The 24,359-nt window shown below is 41.5% G+C and overlaps 1 protein-coding gene across 4 annotated transcripts in view; it reads right to left on the reverse strand.

The window, feature by feature from the left end:
- Positions 1-3,688: 3,688 nt before the first annotated feature.
- The window catches only part of RALGAPB (Ral GTPase activating protein non-catalytic subunit beta), a 55,816-nt gene continuing 35,145 nt past the window's right edge, over positions 3,689-24,359 (reverse strand). For 2 of the 4 annotated variants that reach the window (XM_079978845.1, XM_079978847.1), the window contains 17 exons: positions 23,869-23,933; positions 23,585-23,717; positions 20,690-20,811; positions 20,010-20,192; positions 18,716-18,867; positions 18,190-18,377; positions 16,464-16,570; positions 15,237-15,389; positions 14,405-14,614; positions 13,685-13,843; positions 13,070-13,235; positions 12,401-12,523; positions 12,004-12,140; positions 11,353-11,461; positions 10,613-10,691; positions 9,984-10,132; positions 3,689-9,135 (listed from right to left, as the gene is read on the reverse strand). In XM_079978845.1, coding sequence (XP_079834971.1) covers positions 8,942-9,135; positions 9,984-10,132; positions 10,613-10,691; positions 11,353-11,461; positions 12,004-12,140; positions 12,401-12,523; positions 13,070-13,235; positions 13,685-13,843; positions 14,405-14,614; positions 15,237-15,389; positions 16,464-16,570; positions 18,190-18,377; positions 18,716-18,867; positions 20,010-20,192; positions 20,690-20,811; positions 23,585-23,717; positions 23,869-23,933 — 2,429 coding nt within the window. In that variant the 3' untranslated portion in view covers positions 3,689-8,941. Of the gene's footprint in view, positions 9,136-9,983; positions 10,133-10,612; positions 10,692-11,352; positions 11,462-12,003; positions 12,141-12,400; positions 12,524-13,069; positions 13,236-13,684; positions 13,844-14,404; positions 14,615-15,236; positions 15,390-16,463; positions 16,571-18,189; positions 18,378-18,715; positions 18,868-20,009; positions 20,193-20,689; positions 20,824-23,584; positions 23,718-23,868; positions 23,934-24,359 lie in introns of all 4 variants that reach the window. The other 2 variants (XM_079978844.1, XM_079978846.1) reach the window with 1 other exon arrangement.

Genomic DNA, 24,359 nt, shown 5'->3' on the forward strand with positions numbered 1-24,359 from the left:
CCACCCATAGTCTTTTGAATCTTGCAGTCAATATTTAATAGCCATATTTAAGGCACCTGGCTTGCATGAGGAAAAACACTTGGAACACAAATGTACAGATGGCCTGGCGTGTGAGATCTATGGATTCAAGCAGCACAGCCACACTCTTTTTGACAAAGCTCTTGAATTCATACCGTTATAGCACTCCTTCTCTGTGTTGTGCTGTTGCTGCGGCTCCTGCATTTAATGGGCATTTAATTGCCATGATTTAAGCTGTGCGCATATGTGCAGCAACATAAAAGATAGGGGGGCTAGGAAAGGAAAGGGGAAGATCCATTGAAGCAGCAACAATCTGGAACAGCGGCTGTGGAAGCGGGGGGGGGGGGGGCGATGAGACATGGACATTGACATCAAGAGGCTGAGTCTAAACCCTCTCTTACCTGTAGTTTTTCCAGTGTATGGAATGGGTGAAGTTGACCTTAAGAGTGATCTAAAGGTGAATACATTTGATGCAAGGCAAGGAAAAACCACAAGCATTTAGTGCCATATGGCGGGACTTCATCTCGTATGCCTCTAAACCAAATGTACAATACTACTTGCCAACAGCAGCCAAGACGTTTTAACAATTTGATGTTGCTTTGTACAATCAAACAGGCTCTGTAACATGTTCAGCACATGTTCCTCCTGACTTGTGCATGACCTCCCATGTTGGGGCTGTTCCATTAGTTCTTGTTGCTTATGTGTGTGGTTCTTTTTCGGGAAAGCCAACCACAGTGGTGAGCATTTTGGTAGTGCAGTATGAATACAAAGTCAAATCCAGATCTTGGAAAATAAGAGCCTTGAGGTGCATTTAAGGAGAGGGAAATACCCCACTGAAGTTGAATGTGTATACTTTTACATGAAAAAAAATACATAGATGTGGCTTCTTTGGTCCATGAATACTTGCAAGAGCCCTCCATGCGAGAGCCAGTGTGGTGTAGTGGTTAAGAGCAGTAGATTCGTAATCTGGGGAACCGGGTTCGCGTCTCCGCTCCTCCACATGCAGCTGCTGGCTGACCTTGGGCCAGTCACACTTCTCTGAAGTCTCTCAGCCCCACTCACCTCACAGAGTGTTTGTTGTGGGGGAGGAAGGGAAAGGAGAATGTTAGCCGCTTTGAGACTCCTTTGGGTAGTGATAAAGTGGGATATCAAACCCAAACTCTTCTTCTTCTTCTTCTCCATGTCATGCAAGCAAACTATATGTCCAAGGCTGAGCTACTTAGATGGAAGGTGAAGTTGCTTTATTTAGAGATTTCTGAGAACATTGCAGTTGTGCTTTTAGAAATGAGAAGCTGTATTCAGCTCTGTTATGTGATAGACTGTGAGCTACATTGATTTGCACTTCTGCGAGCAATTAGCTTGAAAACCGTAAAAATAAAAAGGTGTCTGTACACTGAAGCTTGCTTGTAAACCATCCCTGCATTATTAGTGATAAATTTAACAAAGTGGGACTGCCACAAACTTTTATCATCTCCCAATTTCTATTTTGAAAGATTTTTAAGACCTGCATTATCCATGAGCTGGTGATCAGATTAATTATTCACAGATTTATGGTGACTTAGGGCAACTCCAGCAGCAGCGTTTTGCAAGGGATAGCATATCAGTCGTACAAACCCACATGTTCATGGTGTAAATTGATGCTGGTCCAGATGGTTTCACAGGACTCCCTTAGCTCAGTGGGCAGCACATATGTCTTGCACTCAGGACTCAGGTCTAGTCCTGGGTATCTCCAGGCAGGGCCAGCAAAGACTCCTCTCTGAAACTCTGGAGAGCTGCTACTGTAGACAGTTATGAGCTAGAACAGGCATCCCCAACCTGCGGCCCTTCAGAGGTATTGGCCTACAACTCCCATGATCCCTAGCTAACAGGACCAGTGGTCAGGGATGATGGGAATTGTAGTCCAAAACATCTGGAGGGCTGAAGGTTAGGGATGCCTGAGCTAGATGGACCAAATGGTTTGTCTCTGCATAATGCAGTTTCCTATGTTATAACATGTAATATTGTCAGGGGTTCGGGAGCAGAGGCACAGGGGAGAGAGGAGGCGGAGAGCGAAGGGGAACAATCCGAGGGCAGCGTAGGAGAATATGACAGTGGGCCGAGAGATTCCATGAGCTTCTCCAGCGATTCGGAAGATTCCCAGAAGGGGGCACCGATGGCCAGGGCAAGGGGGGTCCCGGGAAGGACGCACCAGAAGCAAGGGGCCAGCGGCGACTCCCAAAGCAGACCAGCTTCCCCACCAGAGCGTAGCGGGGGGGGCGGAAGAGTCCCACGTGTCAGGGCTGGCTTCCCCTCCAGTGGGGAGAGAAGATGAGTCAGGGCTGACCACGCCCCTATCGCTGAGTGAGGGAACGGGGGGGGGGGAGTCAGACCCAGCTAGCCCCCCCGAAGGGGGAAGCAGTGACAGGAGCAGTGTAACGGTCAGGAGGAAGGTTGCCGGCTGGGCGCGCGCGCCAAGTTCAAATGTACAGGCGCGCGGGACAGCAGGGAGCTCGGATTGGGAGCCAGGTCCTAAAGCACGCCGGAAGCAGGGGGAAGAATCCGGGGAATCAGCATCAGAAGAGTCCAGAAAGGGCGACACCCCAGCGGGCAGAAGGACCCAGAGGAGAAAGGAGCAAAGGAGGAGGTGGAGCAAGGCTAGGGTCTTGAACTGGTGTCGAGGGGGAGGAGATTCAGATGGAGCTTCAGCGGTCTAGGGTTGGGACGTAGAGCTGCACGCCGCGGCTTTGAAATGGAAAGTGAACCTTAATAAAGACTTTTGTATATAGCAAGAACTGGCGTTGGTCCTTTGTGAGCTGGGACCTTGGGCAGCTCTGACAAATATGAATGAGGAAGTCCCTGTTGTGAATCTTGTCTTTGCTATGAAATCACTTCTTAGATAATCCCTAGCTTTCTGCCTCAGCCCTATTAAGGGGACAGCACACACCTTCCTTTTTAGGTTTTTTTAAAAATGAGATTACTAATGTAACTCTTGGTTGGACACTGTTCTCGAAGCTACAAACATGAGTCTGACCAAACTGCGGGAGGCAGTGGAAGACAGGAGTGCCTGGCGTGCTCTGGTCCAGGGGGTCACGAAGAGTCAGACACGACTAACGACTAAACAACAACAAAATGTAACTCTACCATATAATAGGATATTATTATGAGCACAGACAGGACAGAAATTGTTATCTGGTTGACCGATCTGAGAACAGGACGCAAGAGTAGATGAGCCTTTGGTCTGAGCCAGCAGGGCTCTGTTGGCCTAGATTCAGCTAACTCAATGTGCTACCAGAAGCCAGCACAAGGGCTCCTGAGAGTGCAAGAGGGCTTCTCCACCTTCTCTGCCTCCCCCACCTCGCCCAAATCCATTCTGGAAGGTCAGGAAAAGCTCGAGAACAATTGGGGAGGGGGGAAAGAGTGTGGGGGTTGTCCCATGTGGCAAGCAGAATTGCTTGTGCTGACAGCATGATCAGAAGAGTGGCATTGAAGTCTTCCCTATGTTCTTGTATCATATTAAAAAAAGGGGATAGGAAGTTTAAATTACCCAATGAAATATCTTTGTCTTCCATAATTTCTATGCTACTGCCATTGGTGCCAACCTGGAAGCACCGGAGACACTAAGCAATTCCCCATTCTCATTTGTATATGAAGGATAACAGGAGAAGGAGCTCACACACTGAAGACCATCAGCTTCATACATAAGAATAATCTTTAAAATTTATTTGACTAATTGTGTTACATTCAAGATCTGATGTGTTTCTTCTAGACAAAGAGTTGGCATAAATACAAACAAGCCTTTGTGCCTTCCCTAAACAAGAGATAAAGTACTAGAGACAGAGGAACATAGCTTCACATCTTTGTATTTACAGTCTGCCTTTACAACTTAGTGGTAGGAATATTTACAGAAAATACAATAAGAACAAAAAGATCATGTCTTGGCAACATACAGAACTTTATACACAATTGTACATGATTAAGCACATGGTATCTAGCCATCTCCTTCCAAGTACTCCTGCAAAAACCCAGTTGTCTTTCAAAGATGCACTCTATCAATTGTGTAACTATCACCATGTTATACTTCTGTTCACTATTCATGTTGAATTATAGTTCTATAATCCACCTGGGCTAAATATTATGAACACTGCATGACAATTGTATACTTCCCTCCTGGGAAGCGGCTACAGATAATGGGCAGTCCAATCCTCAAGGCACTCCTAACAGCTTATGACCCACTGAAGAAAATAGGGCTGGTACTGAGGACCAGAAGCAAGCTGCGTTTTCTATAGCTGCTTTACAGCTGCTCTCCATACAAAATAGCTACTCTTTCAGACATGATTCCACTCAGCTCCCTCCCCATTTGATTTTTTCTTTACATTTAAAATATATTTGAAGGACCAGCTTAAAGGTGCTTTATATTTCTTAAATGGAAACTCTATCAAAAAGGTACTAAAACTGACATTTTTGATTTGAAATTGTTGTGAAGATGACTAACTTCCAAGTGTATGGTGCTTTATTAAGAGGACTTGAGTACAACCCTTGTATGTGTTTATGTGGTAAATACTGCAGCCCTAATATTTTATCTCTTCAAGAGACCAGAGTGAAAACAAATAATACATGGTAGTTAAGATACCCAAAGGAAACAGTAATAGGAAACAAGCAACTTAAATGTTAAGAACCAAGCCTGGTCTACAAACTTCGATTCTTTTGATTATCCTGTGCAATGGTATCCAAAACAAAAGTTGGAAATTTAAATGTTATATTGAGTTTTACAAGCCTGATGCCTCAACCTGACCTAAAAAGAACCAATTTTTCAAAGGCAGTCATGTTTAGAGAGCTCTAGACAGAACATTGTATTGCAGTTAATTGGTCAGTCAATAGTTCTGCACAGGGGACAGGAAGCTATCAGTGCACTTGGAAGCCTTCTCATTTACACACATACAAAAACAGACAACCAGCATCTGTACCAAAGGACCACATCACACACATTTGGGAGAACACAGCGAAAGTGAGCCCTTATACATTTCCATTAATTGCTCAGTGCTGTTTGGAGAAATCACTGCTGTTATTTCCCTCCATAGTATTTTTATTAACAGAATCAAAAGAATTCCTGCATGCAGATTTAGGCCACAACTTCCAAGTCCACTTGTGTGCTGTTAAGTACACAATGGAAGAAAAAGTAAGTATAACACAAATGTGGATTCAGGGCAGCACGTCTGCTCCACAGCAGGGTTTTTTAAAAAATAAAATAAAATACAGGCTAAGTTAAGGCTGCATCAAGCAAATTATAAAGTTTGGAGAAGTAAATTCCTGGGGGCAAGAATACACTGGCTTAATAGAAATGAATTCCTGGGGAGGGGGGACCTTTACAAGCATACGGCCCTTATTTTCACAGCAGAGTTTAACAAACTGAAATTTCCTTTACTAAACAGAAGGTTTTTGAACATGAGAGGCTGTAATTAAAAGCAAATTATTTAAACTCTTGAACACCAAACTGGGCCATGCCTCTAACCCAGTTCAAAAGCTGTTGTAGATTTAATACATTTCTGTCCTGTCTGTGTAACTCAAAAGGATGGTTTTGGCAGGTCATTAGTTAAAACAAACTAATGGCTTCACCCAAAGTACATACATGGTTCAAACCATTGATTTTTATATGCAGTTGCCCAACTGCTCAACCTTTTATTGCACGGCTCTTGTGGTACGCATGCATTGGTTGTGCCATTAATCCATGGACTAAATGTGACAGGTCATCATCTAGATCAGAACAGTATCTAAGAGGGTTCAATTAAGTTTAGTGTTCGTGCACTAGGTTAATACTGGCAAATGTTCAGTACTAAGTAACTGCTATGCAAGTATCAGAACAACCTGCATCCCCACTAGCAGTGCTATTTGCTGTTCCAATCTGTGCATCAATGAAGCAGGACAGCTAAACATGCCAGACTTTGAGAGTGATTTTATGATGCGCCCTTATTTTTCATATGTGGACCTACACCACAAGCTGACAAGACGCTAGCATGCTAATTCAAAGTAAGCAGCAGGCTCCATTGTTTAATCTTCCCTAAGAAACCAGGAAGCTCTTTAGGGTTTTTAAATGACCACCCTGGCAGCTTTTATGAACAAAAAGTACACCTCTCAGAGGAGTGCTGTGTAATAAAATATTTTTGCTATAACCGTTATGAAGCAAGTACTGCCTCAAAGATTAGCTTTAACACACATAGCCTCACTGGAAATCCATCAAAAGCAACCAAGTTTCTTTTTGCTAAGCCCTTCGCCAATTGCTCCAGACCTTGCCACTCTGCTTTCTTTGTCATAATTCAACTACATCAAAAGATATAGGGGAATACTGCTGCTGTAGGCCAGTTTCAAAAGAGCTTTTCTTCAGGATCTCAAAGAGTCAAAATATAACTTACTTTTGCACGTTCTATTAATGGACAGTTTGCTTCCTTCCCTGAAGTATCAGATTGCATAGCAACATTGAGAAAGGTAAAGGTTTTAACAAAACGAAAGCTTTCATGTCTATGTTTCTTATGGCCAACACATCAGTTAAAAGTTTTCAAAGTTCCATGCTATGCATACTGGGAACACTGGGTATTTAAAAAAATAAATAAATAGACAAGTGGAAGTCAACTGTTTTTCAAAGGACATTCCAATGTTGTATTTAAAAGGAAAAGGGCACAGAAACTGAACAGACCATATTAATTTTAGACATTGAAAAGGCCCACCAACTTGTGTTTCACTAACACTGGGAGAGTAGTTCACTTGCTTCAGAAGACTACTGGCCATGTGTTCCATAAGCAAAAAATGAACAAATTAAAGCAAAACAAAAATTGTATTGTCAATTGTAAGCCACTTGCATTATTATTATTATTATATATGCTTCTGAAGAATCAAGAGTTAATTTTGCTCTAGAATTTCTCAGCCTTGTTTCAGTACTAGGTTAAGACTTGTAAGGATATTATACTGGCTCCCCAATGATGAATCTTAAATACTAAGGGGCTGCTATGAAGTGAATCATCTTGATCTTGGGAGTGTTTGCTTCTAAATAGGTATTCTTCACATTTTATCCTTGAACACGTTCCAGCAACTTCCTGCAATTAGGCAATATTAAAGCAAAGTGTGCTAATCTGCATGTATTCTATTATGGCTGATGGTAAAAAAAGAGAAGAGAACCATTAAAAAACCTCAAACGTAAACTGTGTTGGGAACTTAGGAACTTAATTCTTGCTTGCTTAAATATCATACTATATGCCTACTATGAATCAAATATATTCAAATCAATAGGACTTGTTTCCAAATAAATGTGGACTAGGTTTGTATCTCTTATTTCTGAAAATGCAATTTGACTTTTTAATAGCTATCAAGAAAGTTCTTGCACAAAGCATTATTTTCTGGATTCCCTTTTGGAAAACATGGCCTCCATTTATAAAATGTGCAGGTAGATTTTTAAAAGGTTTTATCAGCTTCCAAAAAGGTTTTATTAAGAAAATGATACCCTGTCTTGCATCCAAGTGTCAAGCACAAGAAAACCAAGTGATCTAATAATTTATTCTTTAAATCTGGACAGGGTAGCTATTTCTTTCCTCTCCAGTAACATCCAGTAATACAACACACATTAACCAATGAAGTGGAGGGACACCAGGGAAATTTGAAGCTGCTTGACTTTGTATTACTAGATGTTAAGGGTGGGGACAACATTCCCGGTTCTTTTTGGCAGAAGCCATGCATGTAATATATGGTTCCAGACTGATATCAGTGCAAAGCAAGGATGAAACCATTTAATTTCAAACACTTGTAACAATTCTGAAGGGCACATAGTTATCAGATAATTTCTAGTACACTTTTTAATGACCTTAACTTGCATGGGTCTTCACTTCCAATGATATTGGACAGCTATGGTGTGCCAGGGTTTGAATAATTCCTTTTTTAAAAAAGAAACCCACCTCTTTCAGTAAAATGAATGAACGAACTGTGGGACATGAAAAGAAGCATCTATCCCTTTCTGTAAAGAACATTTGCAATTCAGAAATCAGATTTCACAATAGGGTGGTTGTAACTAGTTCTTACATGCAGAGATGGACATACATTCTGATTGCACCTTTTCCAGGACAAGGATTTCACTTCTTTCTATAAGGGTGGACTGGTCAGATGAGAAATCACATTTTTAGCATTCATAAGATACAGGTGAAATTATGTACTGGTCATAAATACAATCGGGATGAACCACTATACAGGCTTTTCTTTGTCTCAAAGCTGACTTAAATGGACCATCCTTAGCTCAAAGAACCAATCTTCTTTGCTTCCCCATCCCTCACCAATACCCCAGAGCTTTTATCCTGGACTGGCCAGCAGTAGGTAGAGGGTGCTTGCAACCTACAAAGTTAAAGAAACTTTGAGCAACGGACCCATGGGTACATGCATCTTGGATCTAGAGGAGGAGAGTCAGAAATGGAGCCTCTGAGTGGAGCTAAAAATAAATAAATAGGCCTGCTTGCAGGTGGGAAAGCAAACCAAACAAGATATAGCACAATAATTTATTGCAATTTCATGGTCTCTGTCTGGAAAAAAAAATGCACCTGAACCCAACCTGCTATGAAGCCAAGTACCAAACTTCAGGTGCTAGTTCTTTACGTTCAGAATCTGGCATTTTAGGTCAACATAAAAAGCTATGAGAAGTGCAGTTAACCCCCCTCTCTCTACTACACATCCAGTACATATTACTAAATAGTGACTGATGGTGAAAGTTTGTCCCTCTGCAGCAGCTGATGGAGTGAAGCTGGTTTTCAGGGAAAGTGCCTATATTGTGTCCTCATTTCTTCCTTGCAGCAGAAGCAGAAGTCATGCTCAGGTTGTGGTTTCTTTATACAGGACTTGCAAGGTGGGGAAGGGTCCCCCCCCCCATTACCGTAGACACCAAGCTCTGATCTAATTGTTCAGGGAGGATATTGGTCTAAGGATTGCAGTTTTTGAGCCCAGCCTCCTGGAAAAGAGAGGTATAAAACTCTGGCTCCAGCTGTTTGTTCCTGTATTTATTGACAATGTCAGCTATTTTCTGTTTTCGACGGACATGTGGAGGATTGTACGAGTCACTTTCCAGCCGTTTTCTTCGACAAATATTTATTACTGTCTGTCTCACTAAGAAGCCTTAAATGGAAAAAAGAACATGTTAATGTCACTTACTTCTTCCCCCAGGAAAGTTATTTTTAGGACTTTCTGAGGCTAAAAGGAAAAAGTGTTCTCTGCATCCTCAAGTCAGCGACACTTGTGAGGTTGGGAATCTTCTCATACTTGTCAACTTTACTTAGGAATAAATCTGGACAAAGAGACTGTCTTGAAACGTAAGTGCTACTCTGCCTTAGTATGAAAAGGCTAGTTCCCTGCCTTCTTGGGAAAGCACCTTACCCAACAAGATCAAAGATGGTATATGAACACAGTATCTGAATATTTGTCATTCATTCAGCCACCCACAAACTGATGCCTTTCGACATGGCTATGGTTGCTGAGAATCCCAGCCAAGCACTCCAGGTTATCTCCTTCATTGGAAAAGGAGAAATGGGGACATTTTTCTTTCCAGGCAGAACGATTTGCAACATCAGAAATAGTCTGGCAATGTGGCAAGGGATAGCATTATTAAATTGCACTCATAGCCCCAAAGAGAAGAGTTACGTTAATCATCCAATGTTTTTTATCATTATTCCTCCCTTACTCCAAGGGGAGCTCTGTTTCGTTTTTGGTTTTTTTAAATGTATTTTTATTGAAGATTTTCTTGATTTACAAAAGTATGTGTAATGTCTCTCTCTCTCATATTTTTACCATGTAACATTTTTACAAATCAGTTTCATTTGTTGAGACATTAGGAAGAAAAGGAGGAAAGAGGTGTGGGGGGAAGAAGGGGGGTTGGGATTGGATGGCGATGTTTCTATTTTACTTAATATGTGTAGGGTTTTGTGTCAGCGTTGCTTAATCATCCAATGTTAATTAAAAGCACCTACCTAATGCTCTCCTGCTTACTATCATTCCATCCACCAGTGGGATGACCATGTTGAATTTCCCAGTAGCTCCTTGCACTTTAACCCTGAATAATCCAGTATTTAGGGGGTGGATGAAAATCACTGGAACCTCTTTTTCAGGAGTGGCAGACCTTAAACACATAAACGTTACCAATGTAAGCAAACATTTCAAAATGGAAACAGCTGGGACAGCCAACATATTTTCATAATTAAATACAAACTTGAAAAATACACAAAAGTGTAGAAATTGGGTACACCTTGAATGTTACTTGAAGGAACAAAATCTGGGCAATGCCATAAAAATATTGCGTGATAGGAGGAATATAAGGCATCAGATTGACAGTTTTCTGGGCCCAAAATACGTGTTTGAAAGAAGGGGAAGGACCATGTAACCACACCCTTTGGACTCATGAATTTCTGCAACATTTCTCAAGTGCCAACACAGCTTTCTAAGGGCTGCTGGGACTAAAATCCATGAACACTCAACATGCAGCTTGCATGTGAGCAGAGTACTTCCAAGAGTGAAAGAAATAGCAGGAAGCAATGCATTAACCTGAATTAACTTCTATGCAAATGGCAGAGGTGGAAATGCGGATAAATTCAGGCCATACCTCAATGAAGTGCTGCTGTTTGTTGTAGTTTCTACTCCAGTGCTGGTCTCTGAAACCAAGTCAGAGAGAGGGAAGTTCTCTGCAAGATAAACATATTCACGATAGATTAAATATTCCCTTTTCATGTTGTAAGAGATAGTACAAAATGAGAAACCAAATCATGTTAAGTGCCTGGTATTTAAAAATATGTAACTAGAATTGGTTTGAAGGACCATCGTGCCCTGAGCAGAGTGGAGAAAGGAGGAGCTTGAGGAATTGTCACCATCCAGCTGCCACAGCAGCCCAGCCCTCCTCCAAATGCCACCATGGGGATTGCTGCAGAACCAGTTTGCCCCCGAGAGGAGCAAGAAGATGCAGCACCAGCTTCTTCTAAATAAACAAGTTGGGGTTTTTTCCCAGTTTATATTTTTAAAACCAATGCTTCTTGCAATAATCTTAAGTAAAACATTTTCTATACTACCCACAAATGGCTGAAACAAGCAAATTAATAAAACAAGAACTGGACATGGGGGCCTGGGTTATGAAGATGGTTTGCTTAGAAACTGACAAGGGCTGTTTTAAACCACAATCTGTGGCTGGCACAGAATGCTGAGCTCGGGTTACCAAGTGTAAACACTAGTGGAGCCCTTCCCCCAGCCAGAAGGCGAAGAAGGGAAGGGGGAGAGTAGAAACCTAAGGCTTTTATGTCAGCTCCCGCCTGCTCATGCAAACTCCATAATAAAAGCCTAAGATTCACCCACCTATATCATCATAACGTTCAACCCAGACCACATACACCTTGGTTTCAGGTCCCATTGGTGGAACAGCCCGACCATGCGGTAACCTCTTGCATCTGGAAGTTGGACTGAGCTGTTGAAAATACAAAAGAAAAAAGAAGACAGTCACCAAATAATCAAAGCTACAGGTGTGCAATTCAGACTGTCTTTTTCAAAAGTTTCGGGAAAAATAATTATAATGCATACAACCTATTGTGAACACTTTATTAAAAAGACAATAAATATTGTACTGTTGTCAGGCTGAGGCCTAAACATCTCCAATGATTTTAGATTCCTTTTGATTTGTTTCTGATGCACCATGGCAATGGAGGCACTTGCTGGGGAAAATTTCCTCAGGTACAAAATACTGTACTTTAAGCGTCTGATAACTGTGATTGTCCTAAAAAAAAGAACCCAACACAACCCAAGGGGAAGACAGGACCTTAATTACTATAAAATGGGAAGCTCGCTCCTACTAAATTATTCTATTTCTGAATTAACATTTTTTTTTTGCAAGTATTATTTAGTGTATCATGAAACAGTTCATATTATTTAATACAGGAAGACGCTATTTGACTTTAAGACTATCACTTGCATATCAAGTACACTTCATTGGTCAATGTTGCATAAACTTGCCCTCTGCGAAGAACTGAGATTGTCTGTATGATTGGGGAAGAGCTCAAGTGTCAGTGCAGGCTGCTTTAGTATTCCAGGCAGAAGATCCATATTGGAGTCACTTTCCTGGTCTGAAGCATTGCTTTCCAAGGAATCAGCTGAAAGCCAAAAGGGAGAAGTTAGGCACAAAGACATGAGTGGCAATTACACTTCAGATGTAACAAATACACAGGGTGAAGAGAGGAAAGCAAACACTCATTGCGCCAGGAGAACTCCTTGGTGCAGCATTGGATACAACTCTAGAATTTTCAAGGCACACCCATTTCTTTTGCAAATATTTGATACACTTGTGACACAACTGAGGAAATCTCTTTGGAATTAGCTACGGAATCAACAGATACACACAGAGAACACTTACTTAAGGACTCCACAGGTGAGGGAACCACAAAAGCTATTTCTGTAAGAGCATCTGCATAATATAGTGCTTTCTTTTGCCCATTGAAGATACTTGCCCCAATGTCTTCTGAAGGAATTATTTCATCTGAGAACACAGCAAATAAAAGATGGGGTTAAAGGGGAGGACTTCCAGTCTCGTTATGCACTTCATCATCCCCCCCCCCCAATTTTACAACTTATTCTACTTTCTAGGACACCCACCCCAAACCTTTCATGAATCTGTTCCACAGATGAATATGGAGAGATCCTTGCAGGCACTTCTCTGCATACCACTTGCTGCTGCACCAGAATATCTGGGGATAGTAATCTCAGCAGTGATGTAAGAAAAGCAGTATAAGAACAGCTCTCTGGCCACCCCTTCTAAAACTATGCATAAGGAAGCATCCTAAGGACAAAGGGGCAGTGCTAAACCTCCTTCTTCCCAAATCACAATGGGATGATAGCAGTGAATATGCAGTCACCCCCTCTCCAAATCCAATGCAGATCTGCAGTGGTCTTCTGGAGGAGCATGCAATCTACCAGGTCTTGTGGTAGAGGGGGAAGAAGGCACCTTCTGCCTTTATCCCTCTCTAGAACACTAAGGTGACCCAAAGTATTAAAGCAGACAGAAACCTCCACAAACACCTCTCACCTTGCTCAGATCCCTCCTCATCACAGAAACTGTTAATGGACCAGCTAGTTGAGACATGCCCCGTCCATCCAGGGTGTTTCCCTACATCAACTGACCAGCCAAGGGAGAGCAAGAACTCTAGGAAGTGTGGCTGGACATTTCTGGAAGACTCTACATTCTTCAAAATCTGGAAGAAAATAGGCCAGCAGTGCAGTTAAGAAGGCTATATATGCACATTTTAAAGGTGTTTAGAAGTGCTGGCCTGAAGTATCAAGCCATCTAGTTAGCAGAGTAAACAACACTGGAGCAGATGTTAACTGGTAATCTACCCCAGGGCAGTATGTATTCCACAATTCTAGAACTCCCATTGTCCCTGACCAATGGTGATGGGAATGTAGTCCAAGACATCTCGAAGGTACCAGGTTGGGGAAAGCTTGGACTAGGCAATGCAAAGAAACTGCATATGCACCGTGTGCCATCACAGCATCGTGCTACCCAGTTCTAAGGGGTTTTAGCGATGATACACGTCCAGTGATGTGAAAGACACACTCTTCTACTCCTCTAGTTCAAGAGAATATTTATTTATGTTTTGAATACACTTTTTGATAGAGTTTAAATTAGAAGCATGCCACTTACTTCTTGGCTTGTTTTCTGACCTGCCTTCATATAGAAAATGAAAACTGTATCAAAAGGACGACATGGTAGTAAATCCAGGTAGCCAATGTCATCAAAAAACCCGGGTATAGTAGAATCAAGTGCAATCAGGTGAGGAGGTAGTCTGCTGTTAGCAGGTTCCTAACCAAACAAAAAGCAACGTAGATTTTATACCTCTACATAATCACCTTTTGTGGTTACCTATAAATTGTTACCAGTCACTTAAATTTGTTAATATGCAATCAGCTTGCTAAAGAAGATCCAAGAGGAAGAGCCCACATTAGTAGTCTCGTATACATGTCTTTGTCTATCGCTTCACAGCTCACCCAAACCTCCCCTCCCCTCCAACCCCCTTTTAAAGGAGGATGGGAAGGAAGTTCAGAGAATGGTTTGCCAAATTGCTCTCTGAAGCGCATCCCGCCCTCTTCAAACAAGTAATTTAGATAAATATTCAGGAGTAGCTGTGCTAAGTCTGTTGCAAGAAAAAGAAAACCTTACAAAGAGTCTTGTGGCACCTTGAAGACCAACAAATTTATAATATTCAGGATGCCACAAACATCTTTGTTATTTGTACCCAAATTTGTTCTGCTTTCCTGCACAGCTCTGTCTAATGTAGGCTATAAGCGGTTGGACCCAATATTAAACAGTAATAGTCTCTAATAATGGCAGCATTTGAAGCAATTAAGGGAAGCCTCCAGTCACCTTCAGTGCTTCTAGTGACAGAAATCCAAAGTGAGAGAGGAAAAGGCGTGCTGTTTGGAACTCCTGTGCAGGAGGCGGCGGCTTACACTCTGTGACTGGGTCAGGGAAATTCTTCTTTCTCCAGTCTTCCTCCATCTGCTGATCTATAGACTTCTCATAAAGAACTTGCTGATCCATACCGTTTCTCAGCTTCTCATGCCGCTCCTCCAGCTGAAACATATATTTAACACCCTCATTTTAGACATCAGAAATTGCTGAGCGCAGTAGCAGCCTATGACAAATGGCGGTACCTGTTTGCCAAGCCAAACAGCACTGACAATGAGTGCCTGAAAAAGCTGCTGTAATTTCCCCCCAGCTTTCTAATAAAATTGTGACCGCTGATGTTCTTCAGCTGCTGGGTTAAGAGAGATGGATACACCTGCTGTTCAGCACGTGTACTGTGACACTCCTAAATCAGTGCCCGATTTCAAAGAACAGCTGCAAGAAGTGTTAACAGAAGCAACAAGATGACTTTTCACCTTCACAGGGATAAGAACAATAGGACATTTTAGCTCACTTTGGCAGCAGCTTCCTGAAAAGCATCTGCTCCAGAAATGCTTTACTTGGGTTTATAAGATGAACAGGCAGGGAGCATTTTGATGTATGGGGCTATGGAAATGCACACTTTGTGTCAGGCTCCCACCCTTTTGGCCAGTAACACCAACGTTGAGTACAGGTAAAGCAGTAAAAGTTGCTGAGAAGAAACACATTCTACTTGAGAGGTAATGACTAACACGTTTTGTGGAGCGAAACACACAGGGGGTAAGAAATCAAAATACTTCAAGTCTCTTACTTCCTCTGTAACTATTTCATGCAAGTCTGGAATGCTCAGGTCTGCTTTCACGAAAGGAATCTTGTCCACTTCCTCAGGAAATGGCCGGTGTTTCACGCTGTATTTGAGTCCAACATCATTCTTAGGTGCAGGACGAGGCTCTGGGACAAACATCTGTTCAAGAAACAGAACAATGTCATAATTTTCTTATTGTGTCAAATATTGGATGATATTTCTGAAGCAATGGTTTATTGCTGAAACAGGTGTCAAGAGTTTTGGAGAAGGGGCAGGGGTGGTGGTTAGACTGAGCTGTACTTTTAGGTTATAACTAAAGCAACACTTATAGTAGCTTCCAGAATGGCTTCTTCCATACCAAAATTAGAGATCCTGAGCTGACTTTGGTAGTCTCTGCCTGGACCTTAACTAAGAATGTGCCCCAAATCTGAATACAAAATTCAAAGCAGAAAAATATGGAAAGCTACAGATGTAGAAAGAATACTGCTTTTACCATCTTTTTAGGAAACAAGAGTATGTATTAACATGTCACACCCATGTCTGAAAATATTTACACACTAAATGCCAATAAAGAATATTATTTTGCGCAGCCTGATATATTTTTGGCACACAGAGCTCCCAATTAAGCAACGCAAGTTACAAAAATGAAACCCCACTGCATGGTTCCAGCTGCAGCTAGGCATGCAAAGGGTAGATTTCTACCATTAGATATGATGAATCTATGTTTGAATTAAATGGGACATTCAACACACAGCATGTGCATACTGTACATGCATATACATGCATCCATGTGTACCCATCTCTGATCATTTGACTGAATAATATTGTAGTCTTCTAGAAGGCACCTCAGAGGTGTGAAAAGTGACAGGGTGGAAAAGCTAGTAACTCATCAAGGATATTACAGTGGTACCTCGGGTTAAGTACTTAATTCGTTCCGGAGGTCAGTTCTTAACTTGAAACTGTTCTTAACCTGAAGCACCACTTTAATTAATGGGGCCTCCTGCTGCCGCTGCGCCGCTGAAGCACAATTTCTGTTCTCATCCTGAAGCAAAGTTCTTAACCTGAAGCACTATTTCTGGGTTAGTGGAGTCTGTAACCTTAAGTGTATGTAACCTGAAGAGTATGTAACCTGAGGTACCACTGTATAGTGTTACTACTTTTTCTCTGGATATATCTCACAGCAGTTTGGAGGCAACATTATGCATAGTTTTCACTATGGGCTTTGATAAAGACCTTTTGATTTGCCTTGGCTCCTCTAGGCAAGAGGCAGAGTTGTTGGGCCCAGGCGTGTCTTCCAGACATCCCACGGATCAAAATTGTGACTGAAGGGAAAAAGTCATCTGAAGAAGGAAACACACACACATGAAAAAGTATCCCAATATAACAGAAGTGAGAAATTAAACATGAAACTGTGCATATGTGTAAGCAAGCAAAGAAAAACGGTCAGCCCTACTACCTGCGGATATGCAAGCTGAACAAACAAATCTGTAAGCAGCAGAATAATCCTGCCCTCTGTGGGTAGAAATGTGCTGTTGCTGGTGAGAAGAATTGGAAGGCTCTTTCGCCACCAGTTTGGAACTGAAAACACCATGGGAAGTTTCTCTTAGTTGAAAGAAAGGATGGAGGGGTTGAGATTAAGCTGGCCAATAATGCGGTCAATAAAAATGACCTGATACAGTAAAAACTGCATTGAGCATCTCAGGTGCTCAAAGCCAAGATACAAGAGCATGACAGTTGACCTTAGTCCACTTTCCCTCAATTGCAGCGCCCACCCATCTGCATCATGGGGTTAAGAGCACTGATGTGTCTAATGGGATTGTTGAAAAGATTACCTAGATAATGTCCTGGCTCGCACATCATGCTAAACCAAACAATAGCTTCGTGTGAATGCTGGCTCTCAAAGAGAAGATTGTGACCACTTTGCTCCTTCCTGCTTGGTTCTGCCGCTGTGCTGCCATTGTTTGGCTTAGTGCAATGTGTGAGCCAGGCCACTGTATGCAAAGTGCTTTCGATGCCCCAAAAGTATTACAAATAGCCCACCTCCTGGTGCAAGGATGGTCAAAGAGTATTATTATTTGAAAATAAAAACCCGAGTTAGCAAAACATGGAAAATTCAGACTCTACTGCATAATTTATTCAAATTGCACAACAAACTGAGACAGAATATTCAAAGGGGGCTTGGCTTGACGGAGTTTTTCCAGTGTTTGCTGTGATCATCATTTAGATTGTCTCAGTAGCACACCGACTGTATGAATCTAGACTTTAGTTACAATGGAAATAAGTGTGAATATGTAACACTGGAACAAGCTTTCCAGAGAGGGCTGTTTTATTCTGCCAGATTAGTTTTCAGGTGGCAAGGTAAATCTGTTCTATTCCAGAGGTGGGTTAAACTGATTAATTTGTGCTGTCTAATAGCTTTCGCAGCAGGTTATTGAATTTCAAGTGTTTTGTTGGTTATTCGTTCTGTGCTGACTACTACTGATTAGTCTGTTGCAGTTTTATTTATGATATGTTTCTGGCTTTCAGAAAGTCAAAGCATAAATATTTTAAATAAAAAGGCAACTATAGATTCAGGTATTGATCGGCCGAGCTCCATACCAGAGACTTCACTACATGCAGAAATCTATCCAGGGAGGATTTTAAGAAAAGAGGGCTTTTTGGGGTGTGTGGGGAGGATAACATTATATAGTATTATGAAAGTGAGACACTGAAAATGGAGAAATATCTGGAGAAAACGGAAGGCTGGATTTTGCATAGTTATAAAAAATATTATTGTATATCCAGTGATTATGTGAACATTCCTGTTGTCTAAATTTTTACTGTGCCAGAGTTTCCGAATACTTTGCATAATACTCCACAATGTTCTGTAGAGCAGGACACCAGTGTAATGAAACAGGTAGACACTTGATAACACGGCATACAAATTTTTACCATCACCCTACTGTCAGCTGAGACTCACTTTGCTCATTCCCTAGAGGCTGCTCCAACATTGCAAGGATGACGCTGTTGTCCAAGACGAAGTAGCGGAAGCTGAATTTGTTTATGGAAGGAAGACGGGAGCATTTAATTAATGTGATTTCATTCACCAAGCTGCAAGGTGAGGCAGGGCCACTGGGTGAAGGAAATGCTCCAAGTATTTGCATGATGCTGTAAACCAAAGAAAACGGCTCAGTCAGAATATGTATCACATAAAAATACACTCACACATTGCTATGACATCTCGTCAGATACACTGATGGTGTAATGTTAGCTAGAACTACAAACAGACAAGTGAGATTCAAAAGAAGATTGCAGAAACAGATAAAATCCTGCTCATCTGCAAAGAAAACAACATTTAACACACAGAGAACGTAAACACATTTTCTACTCCTAGAACCTATATAAATGAAAACCACTTTTCCGAAAGATCATTTCCTAATACTCCTGACTCTCACTTCTAAATTAAGCAATTTCCTACCACCAGCCGACTGAACTATTTTCCATACCATGTGAGAGTGGCTTCAGCTGCATCCTTCACCCTCATGGAAGCAGGATTGGGCTCCTTATCTCCTTTGTTCTTGAATTCTTGTTCACTGTTCCTGGACTTACTTCCTGAGATGCCCAGTTCCACAATCTCCAATACTTCTTTTAAACAGTCCTGGGGAAAGAGAAAAGCCATAATGTTCAGCTGTCTGGCAAATTCACTGTACTTATGAGGACTAAAATCTCTGGAAGAACTTTACACTGCTTTCATGTATTCTTAATTTAGTGTTCTTCTATGACATCTGGAAGGCACCATGTTGTCTACCCCTGATCTACAAGATGCTATCCAACACTCGCTTATAGGAATGCAGCCCTTGTGTTGTTAAAGGATTTCACTCGTGGTTCCTGGACTTTGTAAGCTGGTCCGCGCCCCTTCTTTGACACATCCTGGTAGGTGAATTTGGGGAAGAGAGTGATGGAACAGAAAGTCTGTGGAGTGTTGCCTCAAACTCCAAGAGGGAGAGGGCAGAGGCAGAGATCAGAGTGATCAGAGTGCACCAGAAGTGTCAAACAGAGAACTTGTGCTCACAATTTTTTTTTGCAGGGGGTGTATTGCTTTGCTTATTAGGTCATGTATTTTGTGTTTTTATACTGTAAACCACCCTATGGTCCTCTGATGGAGGGCAGCATATAAGTTTAAAAAAGAAAATTAGACCCTCTAGGCCTCCCAATTTGGCACCCTATCACACTACTGTTCTGCTAACAAAAGAGTGCCTACTGCATTATGCCACAGTAGCAGCCACTGACAAGTACGATAGCTGGATTTGGGGGTATACAAATGCTTACGTCTGTGGCTTCTAGAATATAGCATGGTATGTGTGTGTGTGTGTGTGTGTGTGTGTGAGAGAGAGAGAGAGAGAGAGAGAGAGAGAGACTGACTTTTTGGTGATCTGTTAACTCTAATAAATATTTAAGAACAGATAGCTTGACAGACCCACAGGAACCATTTCTATGCCCACCTTCCCCCGCAACTTTACTGTCTAATTAAGGTAGATGAGCTGCTGTCAAAATTGATATTTTACAAGTGAACAGTTATGGGGAAAACGGGGTTGGGTGGCGAAATCTGATCCTCCAGCCCACTTGAGTTTTACACTTCTGTTATACAGCCTCTAGTCTGGTACTAGAAACAAAACACGGGGACACATTATTATACCCAGTGAAAGGAGGAGCGGCTGTTCTGGACTTTTTTTTAACGTTTAGAGAAAAATAATGTGGTTTGCACATTAATAGATAGATAAACAGTGCGATTTCACTTGCCTTTTCATCAAGCATGTCTGGATGTTCCGTGAGCCAGACACACAGACACTGAAATGCTGCTACGATCATGGAGTGCAGATCTCTGGAGTGGAGAGGAGCTGGACGACTGCACTGGTACACAATGTAACAGCACACAGAGCTAATTGCTCTCTTCCTGTCAGAAGAATCAACACCAACCTTCACCTGAAGCAAGCAGCAAAGGCAGATGTTCAGCTGGAAACCTCTCAAATTAGGCTTGCAGTTGATAACAACAAAACTAAGAAACAATGTAAATCAATACCCTCTGAAGCCGTAAAAGCACAACCGAAAAGCTTAAATGATGATATAGAAAGAAGAGACACATAGGAGTGCTGGAATTTGGTGCCTTTCTAGCTAGCTGGATTGAAAAAACCCTGCTGTCTTTTAGCCATTTATTTTATTTCAGTAAACATACTCTTCACCTTGAATTATTTATCCAGGGCAATTTCTTTTCCAAGAGGAAAAACGAAAATCACACACTGTGTGGGAGGAGTTGGCTCCTCAGCGCAGAACAAATTATTTTTGCCAGCTCTGCCAGATGTTCTTTTCACTAAAGAGGTGGCAAAACTCTCTACAATTATCATCAGGTAAGAACTTGTGGCTGGGAGAGACAGAAAACCTGAGCCCAAATCCCATAGCCCAACAGACTGCCTGATGCTCACCTTTGCCAAACCAGAAAGAAGCTCTAGTGCAGCTAATGAGATGCTCATTTCCTGGCGCCACTGTGCATTGAGTCTTTGTGTTACCAGATGAATGCTGCGAATCAGGAGTCCAGCAGCTGTATCTGTATGAAGAGCTAGGATATAAACCCCAATACCACACACCACAGGGAGGGAAAACAACTAAGCATTAGTAACAGTCAGCAAAGCAGTCCATCGGGCCGAAGCTCAAGCAGCCACAGTACACACAGAAAACACATCCATTTGGGAAGCAAAACATTCAAAATCCACACAGATTAAGTAACTTCTTTAGACTATGAATGTTAACTAAAGAAGCTATTTACTGATTTAGGTAAGTGGGTTTTGTTTGGTTTTGAGAAATTAATAAAGAAATTTTTGGGAACACACAGGCTGATGTCTCCAAAACATCTCCAAAACATTGTTTTTCCTATGTTAATCCAGCAGGTTTTGCCAGCTGCAGATGCACTTTAAGGCCGCTGCTATTTGGTAAGAGAGACACTTAAACATGTCAGAGTGAACTTCATACTTGAAAACAAAGTATCTGATGCTGTAAAATACTGCTGGGAAATGTCACTTTATAAATGTTGATAAATCAGATCTCTTGTGGAAACCAATTTGTTACAGTTTTAAACAGCATTTCATTGCGGCCAGAAAATTTGTTACATGAAAATTTAGAAAGGGAAATTCATTATCTTTATCTTTGTCCATTCAGTATGTGGTGCTACAGCTTGTGAATTCTGCCCTCAGGATAGAACAATAAAATTCTAGACAACTGATCTTTCTAAACTGCATAGTTAGAATTAAGTGTTTCAAAAAATTTATTGGAAGGATAAGCTTAGGCTCAAAAATAAAAAATAGGATCACAATGGAACTGAATTCCAAAATGAATGTTGTTGTTGTTTGGTTGTATTAATTGATCTGAAGAGAAAAGGGGCTATACAAATAATATTCATTAACTATATATCCACAGAACTGGTTCTGATGCAAAGCCAAGCAATTCTGAGAGAGGGATCTCTACAGCAGAAATGAGTGAGCTTTATCCTGTCTATCTGCTCCAAATCGGTTCTCTGGAATGGCTTTACTAAGCCCTGCCCTCCTCAACGGATAAATTATGGGCAAGGAAAGGACAAGGAAAGAACCCTGCTGTTTCTCTACTCTGAAGTTTCCCTTGCCTAAAGCTTCACTGCTTTTTAAAAACACTGTTGGGATTCATTTCCATTTAACATGTCGTTAGCTTGTGATGTGAAAATCATGTATTATTTGATTCTCCCCCCTCCTTTTCCCTACTGCATTATGCATTATATATTTTCCTTTGCTGTGAGTCGCTTGGAGACCTTTGGGTGAAAAACCACATAGTAGTAGTAGTAGTAGTAGTAGTAGCAGTAACAACAACAACAATTTAGCTGAATGTCCAAAACTGGGTCAATTGATCATGACTGTCTCCATATTTCTAAGCCAAATAATTAGTTTCAAGCAGCCTGTATGGGTTTTAATTAATGGACTGGCGATGTCACTTCATTAAAGCATCTGGTTCAAAATCAAGCTGGGTTCAAAAACAGCTTACATGTTGCATTGCTTCAACAAAGGCACAATGTGGGAAACTCTGAAGAGTCTACCTGGACCTTCAACTGCCTGTGTTTCAATAACCTACCTGGTACTTTATCTGGGTGTTAAGTTTTCTGCCTGTTAAGGACAGGCAGTGGCATGAGTGAGCCATTTAAATATTTAAGTAGCTGAGGCAGGTTGCTGCTCTTAAGAAAGGTGGTATCCCTAAGGTGAGGTTTCTGCCAAGTAAAAACGGTGAGGAATCTTCCGTGTAGAGGAAGGAGAACTGCCTGTTTGCCAATTTCCTCCCTTTAAACTTTGAATGTAGGCTCCTATTGTGTTTTCTGGGAAGTTGATTGTCTGAGGTCTCCTGCCTTCACCCACCTAGGTTGCTTCAAACCCTCACTTGACTGAGCTCTTTGGTTTATCAAATTCAGACATGTATAAATCCAGACAGCTGGGTAGTCACTATGAACCCCAGGCACATATATGACAAACCATAAAACAGCAGCATCTCACAGCAAACTGGGTTAAATATGTGAAACAGAAGCATTTCTTGTCAAAACAGACATTTCAGGTTAAACTCAACTGCTGAAGAAAGGCGTATAAAACTGCTGCAGATGAAACAAATACTGTATTGCTCTCCCACTTTCTGTAGAAAATTTTTAATTTTTAATTGCAGGACACTGCTTTTTAACACATTTGTAGCAGGCACAAAACTGGAGCGCTAGAACATGGCATACAACAATTAGCCGACACTCCGTAATCAGCCCTCGATAGAAGGAAACATAAAAAGTGCATGAAACTGAAGCAACAATGAAGAACTGGGACACCACATGATATATTCAGTTTTATCTTCCCTGAAGTTGCAATGGGGTCAGAGTGCTCCGACACAGGAGCAGCTGAGCAGAAGAGGTCACAGATAATGGCACCATCTCAGAGAAACCAAACTACATCCTGTGTTATCAGGCAGTATCTTGAAGGCTTTTAGTCTAATGAGAAAGCAGTGGTGGCAGTCCCTGGGATTGAGGTGAAGGAACAGAAAAGCTGCAGCAAGGGAACTGGTGGGTTGACTAAATAAAGAGTTGGAAAGCTCCCAGCACGCCCACTGCTACCCATAATCCTTCCTCACTAACCCATAATAACAATTTTGCTAGTTCATAATAAAGCATCTATTACACTCTTTCCCTTGCTTTTTATATTATTAAGGACTACAAGCTGTCTACATTATTTCAAATGGAAATCTCCTTAGCATTAAAAAAAAATCATTTTAAAAATGGGAACTGCATACCAGGGCATGAATGCAAATGTTTAAGAAGTTCAATTCCTTACCATAATCCCTTAACAGAGCCTGCGCTGGTCTCTCACTGTCAGGAGTAGTGGGCTCTGTGCTTCCTCCACTTGCCGTGCTAATGCCGCTGTTAGTGCGACTGTGGCTCTTCAAGACAGTATTCTCGCCGCCATTCTGTCAAGTTAGAAAACATGCTGTTGAAGGGCTGAAGATTACCCTTCCACAACTGAGTCAGGCCTCCTTTGTGCTCTGGCTATGTGATAACCTGATGTAACCCAACAAGGAATCTGGCACCCTTTTCCAAAACAATGAAAACCCATCTTACCGTCTCCATCTGGCAGCCGATGGCTTCTAGGAGTGCAGAATCTTGCACGATGTTCAGCATTGCACCTGTAGAGTTAAAATGATAGAATTTTATATTTAAAGTATGTACAATTTTTTTAAAAAACACCCCTTATACCAATATATCCAAGGGCAATGATATATGTGTGAACACTCTGCTTTGAATTTTGTGAGAATTACCTCAAATTTTGGTAAAATTCTGTTTCATCTTGCAAACTGGTATTTTTTAGTAGTACTGGCCAGATGGACACCCACCTCATCTTTTTGTGAAGATCCATCAAGTAACAACCATCCCCACCCTGCAACAGGAGGGCTATCCTCCCTATTTTTGGAAACAGTAAATAACAACTTGGAAAGAAATTTCAAAGTTTGACGAATCCCACTCCAAGGAGAAGCTCAGTGGAAATCTGCTAGGAAAATAGAAAGTCTCAGGTCCCCCACCTTCAAATTATATTTTGCTGTTTCTAAGCTACT

The sequence above is a fragment of the Podarcis cretensis genome (genome assembly GCF_951804945.1).
Source record: "Podarcis cretensis genome assembly, chromosome: 6".
Lineage (NCBI taxonomy): Eukaryota > Metazoa > Chordata > Lepidosauria > Squamata > Lacertidae > Podarcis > Podarcis cretensis.